At 37.6% G+C, this 14644-nt stretch overlaps 1 protein-coding gene across 5 annotated transcripts in view; it reads right to left on the reverse strand.

Moving 5' to 3' along the window:
* Positions 1-14644, reverse strand: part of CPED1 (cadherin like and PC-esterase domain containing 1) — a 144053-nt gene that overhangs the window by 26179 nt on the left and 103230 nt on the right. For all 5 annotated transcript variants that reach the window (XM_042815426.1, XM_042815428.1, XM_042815427.1 and 2 more), the window contains one exon: positions 412-529. In XM_042815426.1, coding sequence (XP_042671360.1) covers positions 412-529 — 118 coding nt within the window. The remainder of the gene's footprint in view (positions 1-411; positions 530-14644) is intronic.

The raw sequence follows: 14644 nt of genomic DNA on the forward strand, positions 1-14644 counted from the left end.
ACTTCAAAATTGTTATTTTTTTGTTTTCAGTAGACATTCAGTAGAAATATAAAGTGGATCCAAATGTTGTATTCTTTGTCAAGAAGTTGGTTTTTTCCTTCTTTTTAATTAGGCATTTCCTTTCATTTAGAATAAAACCCTGTTTAATTTATCTTGATTCTGATGGAAATAGTTCAGTGCATTTCATAGGCTACCTGACAATAACGCAAACAGCGGTCGATTGCTGATAACAAATTCATCAAAATAAAAATTGTCACAAACTAATTAATCTCATTCTAAAAATCCATAATAGTTACAAGTGATTAGTTATAACTGTGTGTGTAGTTTGGTGCATGTGCAAAGAGAGTAAGAAACATCTCTTTCTACATCTGTCTTGGTGAAGAGCATGAGATGAGAAGACTAAGCACAAACCTTTCGCATCTCCAGCTTCACAGGTCTTCAGTGCAGTCTGTGAAATTGCAGACAGGTACTCATGAGACAGAGGCTGCAAGCCACAGGACTCCTCTGGGTGAATTTGAGAGCCACAGTCCTGCATAAAAATGAAAAGAGTGAAAATGACAGCGCTGGAACAAATCACATGGCTTTGAAATCCTCTGTAATGACATGTAAGGAACAGCAGTGTTTGGGGTTTGCGCTGCAGTTCTTTCACATTTAGCTCTCTAAGGTATTTCTTAACACAAAATTTAAAATTCTTTTTGCATTCAAACAATGGTTTAGTAATAATCTCAATCCACAGTGTACAAGACACTACATTTGCTAAAGATCAAAGAAAAAGTACATTCAATTAATGTCATTTTGTTTCTATTTATCAAGCAATCCCTACTTATTTGCTGATGGAGATTTTGTATGCATATTTGCAGTTATGTTTCTCATATTTCTCTGTTGAAATGTCTCAAAGTCATTTGAGGAGATACAGGTGCAAGAGGAAAGAAAAATTCAGAAAAAGAGACGTGGGCTTGCTGAACTTCATGAGGTCGGCATGGGCCCGCCTCTCAAGCCTGTCCAGGTCACTCTGGATCCCTTCCTTCTAGTGTGTCAACTGCATCACTCAGCTTGGTTTCATCTGCAGACTTGCTGAGGGTGCACTCAATCCTACCATCCATGTCACCTATGAAGATGTTAAACAGCACCATTCCCAGCACCGATCCCTGAGGAATGCCATTCATCAGCAGTCTCTACTGGGACACTGAGCCATATCAGTTCCAGCTGGAGTTCAATAAGACACAGAATTAACATAGAAAGATTTTATCTATTATTGGCTTTTAGAAAGCTGGAATATGATTCTAATCTATTCTATTCAAACTGAAACTGTTCTATTCATACTGAAGGTGCCAGCAGCTCCCAAAAATTTCAAAGGAAATATTGAAGAGAATAGTGATTTCTGACCAAAAATTTTAGCATATGTGAGTTCTTAAATTTTAAATATTATATCAATGTTGTGCCTTACAAGCAATAACCTTCAAGCATTCACGGATGATATAAATAACATCACAGCATTTGTAACACTGGGCAGCTCTTCTAGTAACTTTAGACAGCTACAGTATGTATGGTTGCACAAATTGCCAATTGCAGCTGTCCTTTATTGTTTCTGAAGAGAAATAACATTGATATTTTTGATGTTTACTTTAGGACAAAATGAATCACATCCTAACAATGCCTTCCCCTCTTGACTGTAAAAAGAGTTTAGAATCCACAGGCATATATCTAGTTATTTCAGATGAATCTCACTTCAAATTACTTTGTAAAGATACTCTTCCTCCATATTGCTTTGCCCAGTTTTTAAACACTGTATGAACAATGAAGACATGCCCCTTTCTGCCTGAGACTGAATATTAATAATGTTAACATTCAATATTCCAAGACTTGCTTTGTAAAGGAATTTCATATGCTTATTACTTCTAATTATTAACAAAACATACAAACTATACAAATGGAAAAACACTTTCAGTGGAATATATTCATACCATACATTCATTTCAAGAAACAGTATTCTTGAAACTGAAAATAAGAATAAAATTCAATTTCTTCAAAACAAAAAAACTGATTTAACTGTTCTTTTTCTCCATTGAAATATGATGATTTCTATTTTTCTTTTCTAAACTGATGTTAAAATGAATTAGACACCTGCCACATACTATCATTCTCTGTTTCTGAGAGATGCTAGATCTGGGATGCTGTTTCTAAATTGGACCAATGGGTAAGTAATAGTTATGTCCTAATATTGGTGAAATTTTGTGATATAATCAGTGCCCCTTATATTGTTGGAGATATGAATATATGGTGGGTTTTAGTAAATACAAGTGTGCATTAATTATTTAATTAAAAAGTAAGCAAAATAGTTGCCTCATATGTAATACGAATTCATTTGATTCCCTGGTTGAAAAAAAAAAAAAAAAAGTGAAAAAAAAATCCTCCTGTTGACTTTAAAGGGCTTCTGCCATCTCTATGTATAAAATGTCAGAAGAACAGCAAAATATCTGTGGGTTCTATTATATAATTGCCTTGTTTTATGCTCTGTAATAATGCTCTATAACTAAAGAAAGCTGTTATGACAAAATGAATGGCACAGTGTCTTCTAGTTTCAAACTGTGAGCTTGTCTTGGAGCCTCTGGATCTGGACAACCTGGACAGGTATTTGACAGTATTGCTTTAACTAACCTTAACACAAGCAAGCTCCTGCTTTGCAGTAAAACAATTTGCACAGCGCTTCACAAGAAAGCTCCAAATTCCTGAATGAGCTGCTATTGCTCTCAACGCAGTGTCATAAAATTATTTAACAGGGATTTTCTTGTTCATACCTCTGCTAAGGGTATGTGTTTAAGCAATCAAAAATTGACTTTAGTTGCATTCCTTGGGAGATATCTTTAACAGAAGGTTCATGTGGCTTGTTTATTAATAAATAGTAAAAATTAATTTGCGAGCCACATTTTGTCACTGATTTATGTTGACTTTGTGTGTTTTCAAATCACACAAGTCATGAGTTCTAAAGCACTGTGCTTGTGCTTAATATGTAATTCTAGGATCATTGAGAGACTGTGAACCCCTGAAAAAGCATTATTTGTTTCAGCTTCAGTTTTGTAGGATACCAATCCCTTATCATCACTGACATGCTAAATTTAATGGGCAAAACTAATCTGTGGCAGCCACAGATCCAGTGCAGATGCACCACTGTACAGTGCATTAGAGGCTTTGCTGACAGCTTTCAGATTTTTTAAAGTTTCCTTGAGATGCTGTGGTGACATGACATCCTTCTTGCCTTGCCCAAAGATGAAACATCTTGTGATCTAATGTTTACAATCACTCAGGGCAAAGACGAGAGCCAGACACATAAACTTAGATGATAGTTCTTGCTATATCAGTTCTCCCTTCTCCCAAAAAGGTCCTGAAATGTCTGGACTAGAAGAAAACTTCCCCTCAGCTAGAATTCATTCTTCATGGGACTGTTTTGGTGTTTTACTAGTAAACTTCCATTTTTACAGAAAATTTGCTAGAAACTAACAAATAAAAGAAGAATAAAACCTTCTAATGTACATCTAGAAACCTATCAGTCAATATCAGTTGATACATAGGGAGCATTTCTGATGTCCATCTGCTGTGTGAAGAGAACTGTTTCTCTCCAGAGCACACTATAATGAATGATTCTTCATAATGGGTATTTGTCTTTATAAAGAAATCACAGAGATTTTTGAGCCTAGTACGCTAAAGTTTTCTCAAATAATTTTATTGGAGCTGTCAGTGAACGTTATTTCATTTATTTATAATTTAATAAGTCTTGAACAAAAAAGTCTGATTTTACAAAAATTTTGTTTAGCTCAGCATTCAATAATTGAAATATATATCTATATACACATATATGTGAGAGAGAGAACCATAGCACTGTAAAGATGATCCATAGTCATGCAATTAATATCATGGAATGAATGTCTTATTTAAATACTGCAGTAGCTGCAATTATGCTTTAGATTAAGATATTGATGTTCAGTACTAATAGATTTTTACTTGCTATTATGCCTTTTTAGCACCTCCTTTCTAATGAAGGAATAATTTCTCTGCAATCACTGTAATTGCCTACATATTAACACTTAAGTTCCTCCTAACTGGAAGGATTTGAAAGAAGAGAAGAAGCCCATAACTTTTCCAAGACAAATTATTCTTCTGTGTTCTTTTTAATTGTCAGTGCCCCAGCAGAGTGGCAGTGCACCATATAAAGAAAAGGAAGTATATTTTAATGTTTTCAGCTGATATTACAAGACAGTTCTGCCTTTTATAAGAGGAAGGTACATTTTTCAGAACCTTTCTGGAATAACCCATGCAAAGCTGTTGCTAAAACTATCACTTTCTCTGAAAGTAGACATGTTAATGAATTAAATGCTTTGGAAACTCTCACCCGGGGGGGGGAAACCCTCACCCTCACCTCTGTGTAGGCTCCATTCCCAGCTTTTTCAGCATTCTTTCTGCATTTATGTTAAAACTCTTAGCAATCCATGGGAACGGTGGGCTCAGCACTTTGAAAAACTGGTCAGCTTTGCTTTGCTTAGGAACTCATGTCTGAGATTGCACCCACCCAACACAGTGAAGACCACGTAAGCATATCAGTATCTTTTTAAAGTAAAAAAAAAATAAAATAAATAAATAATAATAATAATAAAGCTCATAGGAATTTGTTTTAGCATTGCATACAAACAACACATAGCCAAAATCCTGTGTCCCTTTAGTACTCTAAGCCCTCTTGTCTGGGAGCTAGTGGATGAGCTAAATGTCATTCACTAGTTTTTGGCAAAGAAGGGAGATTTTCCAGTCACCGTGCTTTGTCTCTGAAGCCTTTGGTCAGCGCTGCCCATCAGCACTGCAGCCCAGCCTTGGCCTATGGTGCTGCTGGGGCTGCCTCATTGCTTTTGACTCTGTTTACATTTGAGACATGACAGAACAAAGCTTGCTGTGAAAGAGATAAATTTAAGTGATTTTCTGCTGGCCTTTGTAGACTTGCTGACTTCACTTTATTTGATCTGGTTCTATTTAAACTGATCCAGTTCCTCATGGAACACTTTCATCTCTCCTCTCAGTCCATCTTTTTCTACAACTTTACACACAACTAGAACTAGAAGTGATTAAAAATGATGCTATGGAAAGAATTCTAATAAAATTAGTCAAAGGGTGAGCTCACGAAACAGTGAAATTGTATCTTATTGCTAGGGAATAAATTGTGAGCAGATGGATTAGTTCCACTCTAACGACTTTATTAATATGGCAGTAACAAATGAAGGAACAGTTGGCATGTTGACTTCTATTCAGCTGTCTCCCTCTGTCCGGCTGCATTATTCAGTGATAAATGAACCCCCAAAGATTCATAGATTTGGGCAGGTTCAGATAAGCGCCCAATATTAACTTCATTAAACTGAAACTCCTATTTGCACAAAAAAAAAGGTCTAGAACACTGGCATGGAGGGAAGCAATCTTCTGAGAAGTTTTAGTTCACTTTCAGCTAGAAAACAATGACTGTTACTTTCCATCAAGCATTAATGCATATATGAAGACAGTGCCTACATCAAAAGGAACAGAGAGATGAGGGCTAATGGGATGAACTCATGGGGCAGCAGATTCATGTACTGCAGCAATATTTTGAAGCAAAGAAATTGCTGCCACTGTGTTTGTTGAGGAACCTAATGTGTTCCATCTGCAAAAAAGGCATAATATTTGCCCATTGGCCCCAGAGGCACTGTCATGAAAAACACATTAAAAGACTATGAGGTGTTCAATTCTGCAGGGATCTTGGGAGAGGTCACTGTAGATAAGAGGTTTGGGCACTCACAGGGTTGGAACATGCAGTGCACAGACATCAGTAGGGGACTGGGAATGATATAAAAAGCTGAGAAACTTGCCATATTGTCAAGGCATGTTGGAGACATCAGAGAAGAATTTGAAAAGCGGACAAAGCACAGCCATAAGTCTAAATTGCTTTCAAGTTCTTACCAGTGCTATTCACATTGTGGCTATTATTACATTGTCTGAAGAATACAAGTATACCATACATTACAGGATTTTTCTCTTAATCACAAACTTTTGCTCAGGAAGTTATGGGGGGGGGGGGGCCCCCCGGGGCAAACAATATAACATGCTTTAATCAGTGATGGAAGAATATCTTTAACATTTGCCAAAGAGCTTTTGAAAACCCCAGTAGGTCCCCATCTACAAAGACAATTGCTTCAAAGTAAATGAAGATTGTATGGACAAATACAAGTCATCGTGACACTGGAGCAGATGCAAAGTGGCTTCCTCTGCACTCAGAAGGCTAACCTCAGAGGAAGCTAAGAAACAATTTTGAGAACTGAACACTTAGTTAAGAGAAAATATTGTAAGTTTCATACCCCTGTTTTATTATCCCTTCATGTGCGTAGAATAGAAAAGAATCTTTTCAGTGATGTCAGTTAGGTTATCTGCCCTCTTGCTTTAAAATAGTCCAAGTTCTGCATCTGCGGGTCTTAGAAAAAAATATTCACGAAGTCTTCAAAGCATTTCTCTTAATCGAGCACATTTATGAATTATGGTTCTGAACAGTTCAGAGGTGCAGCAGAATTTGTTGAAGTAAGACAGGTGAATGTGAAATTCAAATTTCCTAAGAATAAAATACTGTAAGCATAAGTTCTGGAAAATGTTTTTAACTGTGCCAAAAGACAACTACTTTTTTTTTCTCCAATATTTGAAGGTAACAACTGCTGTTAATTTTTTTCAGCTACGCTTTCTTAGCAAGTGTGCTTTTTTCTAATGCAACTAAATGATATTTTTCTTAAGCAAGAACAGTCACGATCACTAGCTTGTATGCTTTATCAACTAAAAACACAAAGCAAGAAAAAAAAAAAAGGAATGAAAAGAATGTAGTGCTCCTTCCTCCCTCAAAATGAAGATAAAAGAGGAACAGCAGATAAAGAGAGGCATTTTGCTATTTTAGGTTCTACAGGATTTTTATTCTAAAGAGTGAGACAGTGGTTTCGATCTGAACATTTCAGGAGCTGCGTCAGTTTTGGATTCCCATTTAGTCTTCCTCTTTTCCCTCTCTTTTCCCAGTGTAAGCCCTGAATGTGAACTGATTCAAATTTTGCCAAGTCCCAAATCTGCACATGGAGAATAGTTTGAGAAAACCATGTGCTTTGACACTTTGAGAAGTAAATATTATGTGATAACCAAGGGAATTGCTAGGTATTTATGGTTTTCTCTCAATAAAATGCCAATGATCCCCTGATGCTTTTCTATGGTAATTAGGTACAAAATCTGCTATATTGTTAGCTGGAAAATCCCACAGTCCTGTGCCTATTTTTAAGGAGAATTTTGCTATACCTTTCCATGCTAAAGGTGTACAGCATTCATATTTCACATAGTAAAGAAATTTTTAGATATTATGTACAAGAAGCTGTTGGTCTCCAGTCCCATCTCATAGATTTTAGAGCAGAACCTTTATATCATAGCCATGACAAACACAAGAACTCAGATTCAACAGTCATCACTACATTCATAAATTATGACAAGATGTAAGTTAAAAAGCACTTTTGTTCATTGCTGAATTCTGAAACCAAATTACTCTGACAGAAATAGCAATACATGTTAGCTAAGGATTCTGTCTAGTGAGTTATGTCTGCTACAGCTACTATTAAAGTGCATTCTTACAGTAAGCAAGAGTTAAAAATTTGAATTCACTGTTTCAGGAAATAGCATATTGAAAATACTTCTTTTTCACTTTTAGCACAAAATCCCATAGATCTTGCAAGACTATTGACTTTGTTTAGAGCATATTGTGGGGCATCCTGGAAGCAGAAACTGGGACCGGGTCATAACTCTGCCTCTTATTTTCTGTATCAGCTCGAGCACGTGACTTGGAGCTCCAACAGTGCCCACATCTGGAACGTATCTTCTCAAAACCCTCGCTCAGCTGACACCAGTCTCCAAAGTGCATACATTTCTTCAGCTGGCCATAGGCAAAATCAGCCATAGCTCTACAGAGCTATGCTACTCAACTCCTTTAACTTTAACAGAGTTAAAAAATCCCTTTGCTGATGGTGCTTATCTGATAGGTATTCTCAGGACATGTCACCAGAACTGTGCCTTGCACAAAGCATTAATTTCCTTTCATATTACAGGTAGAACAGTGCCCTGTGACATAGGAAGCGTAGAGTCCCTCTTTTAGCTGATTTGCTGGAGATATTTCCATTCCATCTCTCAGTGCCTTCCTACACTCAGTGGACTGCAGGCTGCTCTGGGCAGTGCAGTCTCTCAGGCTCTCCCAAAGAAGCTGTTTGCATTTGCTTTGTACACATAATTAAATACCGAATTATAAAGAGCCTTGAAACAAATCCACTCACAGACTAGATGTGTGTAAAGAATACGGTGAAACTGGATGGCAGGAGCAACCAAGCCCTGTGTTATCTTTAGCTGAAAAAGGACCAGCTGAAGTGGGCACTCAAATCCCTGAGAGAGCACGGCGCAGTTTGAAGTGCAGGAAAGACTCTCCTGTGTCCAAAAGTGGACGTATAACTTCCAGAGAAAGGCATACTTAAGATACATTCCTTTCCATATTATTTTCTGCTGGGCAGTACATCTGAATCCATAACCACTGTGCTCTCTCTTGTAGATCTTATTTTTGCAGGCCTAAGTGTTCTATTTCAAAACTAAGAAACGATTGTATCCAGAGATACTCATTGTTGTGGCTGTTTTCCCCTTCAGTTGTATCATTTGTTCTACTAAAAAATATTAAGCATTTCTCTACAAGTTTTCCTTCACTAATGCTCCCTATACAACACACTAAGGAACCTAGCTACACCGCAAAGGCATCTTATGATTCACTTGCCTTCAGTATGTTTAAATCTCTCTCATCCCAACAGATTCCCCCTGGTTCTCCTGGAACATTCCCTGGACATGAAAAAAGTGTGTCATAGTTTCAGCCATATATTCATTACAAATAGAAAGCTGGTGACTACCAAACAGGATGCAAAACTTCTGCATGTCCAGTGCAACAGCAGAACTGATTACTGTACCTTGAAATACACACCAGAACCATGCATGGTCTGGGGAACACGGAGGAAGCCACTAACAGGCTCAGAAACACCAAGGGAAAGACTTCTGAAACTTTTCCCAGACAGTGCCAAAAATCTTGTGAGTTCCTGCCTTTCATGTAAAGACAAAGTCGGCATATGTGTGGAGGCTTCACTCTAATGGGAAGCACACTTGTATCTGGGAGGCAACAGGAGGTATTTCCCCTGCATGCTTACAGCCTGTGCTGTTGCACATGTTTGAACAGCCCAAGCACATGGCCAGCTCAGTGCAGCCATGTGCTTTGATGTTGGCTGTCTTTTCTGGTAACACAGAGAGCACAGAGACCCAGCAGCCATTCAAGTGAAGTCCCAAGAGCAGAATGTCCTCCTCTTCAAAAAGCAGTGTCCACAGTGAAAGGACCAGTGGATGCTCTCCAGAAACTGGTACTAATGTGTGTGGAGTTGGTTGGTTTACCTGCTTAATATCCATTTTGTGCTGAAAAATACCACCAAGGTATAGAGACAGCTAAGAGTGCCATGGGTCCAGACGTGAGCTTAGTGGCATCCATTTGAAAGGTGCCAAGGAACAAAGGGGAAAGTGAAGCTGAGGTGCATTTATTGTAATGCCCCTATTCCTGGCAGGGTGATTCGTACCACCTTATGCTTTCCTAGCAGCTCAGCCAGAGGTAAGTCGTAGTGGCTGGCAGCCCTGCAAACAGCAGCTTGGCTGTTCTGTATTTGGCTCAGGTTTTAAAAAAATATTTGACAAAGCACACACCTTTCACAGAGTCTATATTAAAAAAGCTGGCCAACTATCAGATCCTTTTCTTACTAAGGCATTAAACTGTTTAGGTGAGTCCAGCAACAGGTGCAAAGATCCTGAGTGAGTACATTTTCCAAAGGAACATTTTTGTGAATCGTTCTGTGACAAATAAATATATTAAAATACTGATGTGACTTTAGAGCCTTGTTGCATTAGGAAAGAAAGATGAAGGCTAAAACTGTGTAAATGACACTAGAGGAAATCTCTGTGTATATGTATATATGTATAATATGTAGGATGCATGAACAGTTCTTAGGCAGGTCTCTATTCCACACTATATGTAACTCAAAATTAAACTATTTATATTGAAAAAGTGCTCTATAAGCCTACAGTAATTCAGAATGGAAAACTGTTACTTTTACTCTGAATATATGAAAGAATGAGAAAATGTATAGATTTAAGAAGTCGTCCCCCCTTTTTTTCCTAGGGTTAAAAGCTTTTTTTCCTAGGGTTAAAAGCTTCTGTAAAAATACAACATTATAAAGGAAATCTAACAGTCATCTTCATTCAAGACTAAAATTTATTGGACAATGCACACAGTAAAGTCTGTATCAAAACTGAACAGGTAAATGTATTTACAGGCAGTATCTGGTTATCATTTTTACTTCCCTTTTACTCCACTTGGTCAGAAAAGAATGAAGTAGGGAAGTACTGATTTGCCTTTGAAAATCAATTCATGTTTCATAGAAAAGAACCTTTGAGTTAGAATATTTTCGTTGCTGTCTAATAGCTATGTCCTACACCAAATTTGACATATCCCCAGATACTCATTTAACATGCACAGCTGGGAGACAGGAGTAAGACAGGCAAGTCTGTTTTCTTGGAACACCTACAAATCTGGCCATGTAGTAATTTATTTTCTAAACTACAATGGGATCAAAATTGACCCTAATTAATTCACAGAGCACTTGCTGCTATAATCACAGAAGTGAATTTCATGGATTTTTATTAATCGTGATCTTTTCAAAAGATACTGATTAAAGGTTTGCCTTCTGGTGCACAGCAGACTGAAAGTGCAGCCTCCTTAAGGCCTGATTGGCTTACTGTGCAGCAGACTGCATGCAGGTAGCTTTCACACATGGACAGAAACAGATTGCATGCAGTTAGTGCCAAACAAGCAGATTGAAGTTAGAATGCGCCCTGCAGCAGCCTGCTCACAGCAATTTACTTCTGCATGTCCTTTTCATTCAAAGTAATCAAGCAGCCAGTAGTTGAACAAGGTCCTTCTTCACAAAAAACTACTAATTACTTCTGAAAACTGAAAGGTACTTGGTGCCAATGTTTATTCTACTGCACAAGGCATGGGAGGGATGCTGAGCTGCAGCTTTGCTTTGCTGGGTATGGAGATCACATTACCACAGTAACAGAACATGGTAAAAATAGAAAAGAAAAAAAAAAAAAACAGTCAAAATTTAAGGCTCACTCAACATGATATTAAGGCAGTTAATTGCAGTTTGTTAATCACCTAATTTCCCCTGGTGTACACAAACAGTTCATGTAGCAATTCACTCTTCCCAGCAGACAGATATCTCATAGATCGCAGCAATTCAGTTCAGGACTGAGGAGCAAAGATGAAGCCAATAAAGCAGCCAGAGCAGAACTGCAAATCTCACTGAATCAAAGTGGCTCAGGCTGCTGACCCCCAAATATCAGAAACATGTTATGTACTGTTTTATTCTTGCAAAGACAGAGGCTACACTTGCATTCAGGCAGTGTTCCAGCTGCTGCCAGGCTGTGACCACATCTACAAAAGCCAAGATTCAGCACTTCAAAGAAATACCTCTGTAAAGAGCTAAGCACTTCTACACCTTTCATATGAATTTTTAATCAGCCTATGAGAAGAATTGTATTTAACTTTCTTGTATCCACTTATAAAATAAATTGGTGTGAATTCAGGTTTCTGAATATGTAGGACAAATTTTTCTTTAGTAAAGCAGGCATGGATGCCTTCATTTCCAACAGTAAACTCTCCCACACTATAACATAGACTGTTTTTCTGACTAGTAGGATTATTTGATTACAATTCCCCCTGAGCAGCTATGGAGCCAAGAGTTGAATATTACCTTATTGTTTAAATATTTTTGCCTGGGTAGATGCACAGTTCATAGCAAGGCAGCTCTTGATCTGTCCACACTCCAAGTTGATAACAGCTATTTTTTGTGTTCTTATTCTTCCTCAGTAAGATAGTGGACATCTTGAAACAGGAATCTTGCACAGTGTTTGCACAGTAATAATCCAGCAAAACCCCAACAAATTCTGAACCAAACAGACAGTTTAGGTTTCCTCTAGAACAAGTTTTCTTTTACATGCAAAAGGGATGCCAGAAATTATGGTGGATGCGGAGACCACGACCCTTGGCTGTTGCAGAAAACTATAACTTTTCCAGTTCAAATCAGACTCGGAGTATGTACTGCTGACAAAATGATATACCATAACATGCAGTACACTGTAATCTATATTCAATATGTTAAAATAATTTAACTAAGGTTAAATTAATTATTACTGCAAGGATGCTGCCTTTTTACTTTTCTCAAATTCTATTGTTCCATAACCTTTCTATCATTTGAGAACAGGTATGTAAGAAATTACAGAAACTTTGCAGTCTTTTTAATGGAAATGCACGGAAAGACATGCAGAAGCCTTGGTGTGCCAATTCTACCATACTGATCTTTACCCTTCAGCTGCTAATACCCTTCACCTAATAAATACAGCAGTTCTGCATGACTAAATCAGGGGAGTATACTTCTAGGAAAGTAATCAAGTTTGATAATTTTTTACTTTGCTTCAGCTATTTTCTGTTCATTCAACTAACACAAATGAGCTTGAGGGAAGGTCAGAATTGGGGAAGAGAATCGAGAAGGATAAGGTTTAAAAGAACGGTAAATTATTTTCTTATGCTCTTTAGATGTTCCATAATGTTATGACAATTGAATAAAAAATACGAAATAGTTTGCAGTTGCTAGAAATATTTGGAAATACTTTGAAATACCTTTATTTTGGAATATTAAACCTACCCTCTATTGTTTTGAAAACATTACACAGGAGGAAACAACATCTGCTGTTCTAGAGTACTGCATTACTACCTTCATATAGAGTCTACTAAAAGAAAAAAAATAAACAACAAATATGTAGCAGATAAAAACTAATTTGCAGTTTTGCAAAGCAAAATGTCTGTGCAATGACTGATCTTAATAGGCCACCACACATTCAATCACCTGCAGTAATTAAATAATCTCATCTTAAGCTCAAAGTTCAGCATCTAATGTACCGGGGAAAGGCAAAGTAGGTAGATCCATCAAAAAGACCTCAATACATCCATGAAAACTCAACACACAGAGGCTCCAAGTGGCCCTCACATTGCCGGGTAAATGCTTCGGGTGTGAATTCCATTTACACCAAGAGGTATAAACCTCTTCCCTGTATCAGAATGCCAAAGAAATGCTTCATTTCTGTAAGACTTGGATTTAATATAAGGCATTTCTGTAAACCAAAAAAGCTGTCTCAGTTCTCGTCTGCCTTTCTCCAGTAACTGACTGAAGTTGTGAAGCTAGCTCTGAGATAAAGACAAGTGGAAGAGCTGTCATTATTTATAACTGCTGCTGGTCCACCAGTTGTGCACTGGTTCAGAACCACATTTTACAAGAACCAAGACATTTCCCAAGCTATTTTTATGACTTCTGACCAATCTCAGTGGCTGCTGTTAAAGTGCACAAAGCCAATGAGTACCTCTCCAGAGCAAATATACAGTTCTGAAAGTAATCTCTACATTTTCACAATTCTTAAGAGTAAATGCCTCAAACTCGGAACACAATCCACGGTGCAGGTTTCTCGAACAATCACTTTGTACCCTGCCTGCTACAGCACACATACAGAAGTTTCAACAAGGAAACTCTTCTGATCTCCTTGTCCTTTCTTTCTGAAGTGCCTTATCTGAAGTTTTCATCAGAAAGTCAGTAATGGAATAAAAATGTTGCCAAATTGTAGCTCACTATCAGAAAAACTGACAAATTGAGAGAAAGCATACTGATCATAGCTTCATAGTGATTTTACCTGGAAAAGCCTGCTGCCTTCAACATCCATATGCGTAGCTTTTAAAGAATCTGTCTGACCACATGTTGTTCTTTCTCCATATGTGTAAACTAACAGCAGAGATCTATTTGTACGATGTAGTGCTCTGAACATTGTGGTACTCCCACGAGAATTTCTGGCTTACAAAGCAAGAAACTGGTTACCTTGAGGCTGTGGAATGTTCATCTGTTTTATATGCCACAGTTGTAAGACTATTCATATTTTGTAGATTATATTAGTTACCTCAGATGTCAAATGGTAGAATTACAAAATGAAAAGGAACTTCCAATCATTATTAAACTAATGTATACATCTTTGAAACTTTCACGTCATAATGATTTTCCACAGTCAAAGAGCACATCTGATTTGTTTTATACCTCTCTAAAACATGTATTTTCTTCAATACAGTTCAGAAAGTCATGAAATCATTCAGGTTGGAAAGGATCTCAAGTGGTCTCCAGTCTAACTTCTTACTGTATGCAGCTCAGTTATTAGATCAGACCAGAATGCTTAGGCTGCTTTGTTTAATTTGGTGTTGAAAAACACAAGGACGGAGTCTCTGCAGTCTACTCTGCCGCTTGGCTGTCCTTACAGCGAGAAATGTTCCCTTACATATTAACAGACAGAGAATTCCCTGCTTGAAGTTACAACTGTCTTTTGTTTTCTTGCTGTGCAGCTCTTCCGTGAGGAGCCTGCCTCTCTTTTCTTTGCAGTCTCCTCTTAGATATCAGAG

This window comes from Centrocercus urophasianus, unplaced genomic scaffold (genome assembly GCF_019232065.1).
Source record: "Centrocercus urophasianus isolate 14NV4802_14NV808 unplaced genomic scaffold, USGS_Curo_1.0 seq_15, whole genome shotgun sequence".
Taxonomy (NCBI): Eukaryota; Metazoa; Chordata; class Aves; order Galliformes; family Phasianidae; genus Centrocercus; species Centrocercus urophasianus.